This window comes from Cervus elaphus, chromosome 12 (assembly GCF_910594005.1).
Source record: "Cervus elaphus chromosome 12, mCerEla1.1, whole genome shotgun sequence".
NCBI classification, from domain to species: Eukaryota; Metazoa; Chordata; class Mammalia; order Artiodactyla; family Cervidae; genus Cervus; species Cervus elaphus.
In genome coordinates, this window is record NC_057826.1 from 35,249,969 (window position 1) to 35,253,311 (window position 3,343).

At 39.0% G+C, this 3,343-nt stretch overlaps 1 protein-coding gene and 1 non-coding gene across 2 annotated transcripts; one reads left to right on the forward strand and one right to left on the reverse strand.

Annotated features, from left to right (window-relative positions):
* The first annotated feature begins 1,085 nt into the window (after positions 1 to 1,085).
* Positions 1,086 to 1,226, forward strand: LOC122706080. Its single transcript, XR_006344323.1, has one exon. It is a non-coding gene; the product is annotated as a U4 spliceosomal RNA (small nuclear RNA).
* Positions 1,227 to 2,881: 1,655 nt separating this feature from the next.
* On the reverse strand, positions 2,882 to 3,046 carry LOC122705628 (small integral membrane protein 27-like). The gene is given in 1 exon segment (XM_043921069.1): positions 2,882 to 3,046. A coding segment is annotated over 1 exon segment (165 nt).
* Between the last annotated feature and the right edge of the window lie 297 nt (positions 3,047 to 3,343).

Below are 3,343 nucleotides of genomic sequence, written 5' to 3' on the forward strand. Positions count from 1 at the left end.
CTGCTTCACACTTCACTTCCACAGTATGAAATTATTTCCAATTCTCTCCCATACACCACTCTTGTATTCATGTAAAACACTTTGTTTTGTACAGTTGATTTTTTCTGGCTTGCTCTCCCTATCGCCTCTCCACTTGGCTAAATCTTATAATGGTGTTTAAGACTGTTTAGACCATACTTGGACTGAATGTTTGTGTCCCCTCAAAATTCATGTTATGGGCTTCCCTGCTGGCTCAGTGGTAAAGTATCTGCCTACAATGCAAGAGACCCAGGTTCGATCCTTGAGTCGGGAAGATCTCCTGGAGTAGGAAATGGCAACCCATTTCAGTATTCTTGCCTGGAGAATTCCATGGACAGAGGAGCCTGGTAGGCTACAGTCCATGAGGTCACAAAGAGTCAGACACAACTGAGCATGCCTGGCAAAATTCATATATTGAAATCTTAACCCTCGATGTCATGGTATCAGGAGGTACCTTTGGGAGGTGATCAGGTCATAGGCAGAGCCTGCATGAACAGGATTAGTGCCCTTAAAAAAGAGGCCCCAGAAAGATCCCTTGTCCTGTCTGCCATGTAAGGTTGCAGTGAGAAGACAGCCATCACTGAGGAGGAGGACTTGCACCAGACACCAGATCTGCCAATGCCATCATCTTGGACTTCCTCATTTCCAGAATTGGAAAAAATCAATTTCTATTGTTTATAAGCTCCCCAGTTTGTGGTATTTTGTTATATCTGCCCAAACTAAGACAGACCATATTCCCCAGAAATCCTGTCTGAAAGTCCCTACAGTCTAATAGATAGTGCTTTTTAATTTATTCATTTAATTAATATAAAGTTGAATGCCTATTATGTACTCAGTGGAATTAACTAATAAGGGTCATTTTCCTCTATGAGTTGCTCTGCTCATCCCTAGGTATCAGGGAAGAGAGGAGAGTGTTCAAAGAGAGCGAGTTAGATTTCCTGGTGCACATTATGGGGAGGGTCAGATGGATGACCTTTAGGGCATGTTTGGGAGGCCTTATCTGAGAGCTGGAGAAGGGTGATGTAGAACAAATAACTACAATCATTTCTCTCAACTATGAACTCTATAGCTTTGCGCAGTGGCAGTATCGTAGCCAATGAGGTTTATCCGAGGCGCGATTATTGCTAATTGAAAACTGTGAACTCTATAAAGTTGAACTTGAGCCTAAAATAAAAGATGTTTTTTATTGGACTGACTAACAGTAAGTTTGGTTAATAATGTGCTAGACCTTATACTATTAATTATACTATTATACTATTAATGCACCCTTCCTTATACTATTAATGATGTAATATTGGAGTTACATTAAAATAGTTAGTATGATTAGGGGATAAACCAGAAAGAGGATTTGTTTTGATTATTCTGTGCCCTATAAGTCATATTAGTGACTTGATTAAGTAGTGCTTCTTTAACCCAGCTTCTGGGGGATTTTTGAGAGATAGACAAATTGGTGTAGAATTAAAAGGTGTCAAATAGATGGGCTAATATATCTTCAATCCCTTTATATCAATAGGAATGCTTTCAGCATCAAGAGAAAACCTAACCAAAGTGACAAACTATTTTACTCATATATAACATATAACAAGCATTCTGGAGGTAAACAGCTGTTGGTGACTGGTAACAGTACGGAAAATACAGAGCCAGCCTTTCTCCAGTTTTGTTGACCATTCTCTTGTGCTTTGCAAGATGGTTGCCATAGCTCTAGACATGAGTATATATCCAAAACAGGAAGGGGGTGGCAGAAGGAAATGTGTGACAGTATCATTTCTCCTTTATATTAGGAAAGCAAGGATTTGCCAGAACTCCTGGAGACACTTACACCTCACTAGGACTGAAACTGCCTCAATGGCCGACCCTAGCTTCAGGAGAGCAGGAAAGCAAATATATGGCTTTTCTAGTCTCTATAATGCAACATGCCAAGTAAGGTAGATTTGAGAATGGGAGATGGGCTAACCAACCAATGACTTCTGCCACATGTATACAGTTTAATTCTCTTAGAAGTCATCAGGCTTCACTATCACTTATCAGTGCTTTGGTCTTTAGGACTCTTTTAAAGTAAAGGTGGCAGAAATATGAAGTTATACATTGTTTATAAATTTCCTTGGTTACTACAGCAAAGTGCCTGCATCTTCGACAGCCCATTTCATGCCTGAAGAAGAAGCATTTGCTTGTGGTGCCAGGGAAATTTTTTGAATCCAGTTGTTTGGATAGTTTTGAAAAAAGTGCAAACAAAAATGTCTATCCTTGGTTTAATTTTTCACTCTTGTTTATCCATGGGTGCTTCTAAGAGCTTTTGCAGGTAAACCTTCCAAATCTTAAACTAAGCGTGGTGGGCAAACTATCTCACAGTTTACAACCGATCAAGAAGAATAACAATCCATTAATTCTGGTGAGGTAACCTCAGGAAAGGGGGCATGTGGAGTGAACCAGAGGGATTCTAGCAAGTGTGAAGGTTTGAAACCATACTGTATTCTCCCTGTGGTGGTATGTCCACAGACACCTCTCTGCTTTAGGAACACATGTGGCAGAATATGCTCTGATACAGTTGGCCTAAGGGCAGTACAGAGTAGTGTTTAAGATCCTTGAACCAGATGTACCTGAGGCCAGATGAATCTCCTAACCTATTTATGAGAGTTAACAAATTCCCTTAATTTGCCTACATTTTTTTGAGTTAGATTAATGCCACCTGCAGTGAAGAATATTTATTAATATGCTTATTCCCCTTCCTTATCCAAGGGTGTGAAAATCTTTTTCTTTTTTTAATTCAGAAACTTTGTATTAAGGATTTTACTTTACATTGACACACATGTCAAATAAGCATGGGGTAAACGATTGTATTTGCATGGAATGAAATCCAGAAGAATTAAAAATCTTCACTCATCCTGAAGATTTTACTTGGGTATTCCTTCCTTAGCTGTCATCATATAGCTACAATTGATGCATAGATGATGTATCCCCAGGACAGCAATATGACAGAATACAGAGCTGAATAAATTTGGCCCAGCGTGTGGCAACTCACTGGCTTCATGGCAAGAAGATGACAAAAGTTCAAAGCATGGGTATAGGATGCAGGCTCTAGAGTAATCTCTGGAGTGGTTTTAAAAAAAAATCTCTTTTGAGCTTTTCTCTTTCTAATTTTCCATCCTTTCTGAGACTTCACCATTTGGAATTTTGCTCGTGCTTAGAGAATGGGACATTCAAAAACCAGAAAAGAAAAGATAGGGAATGATGCTTTTGTTAGTATTGTCATTATTAAGGTGAAAGCAAGAAATTTCAATTGTAAATCAATCCTGTTAGAATCAGGGGTGAATTTGAATCTTAGTAG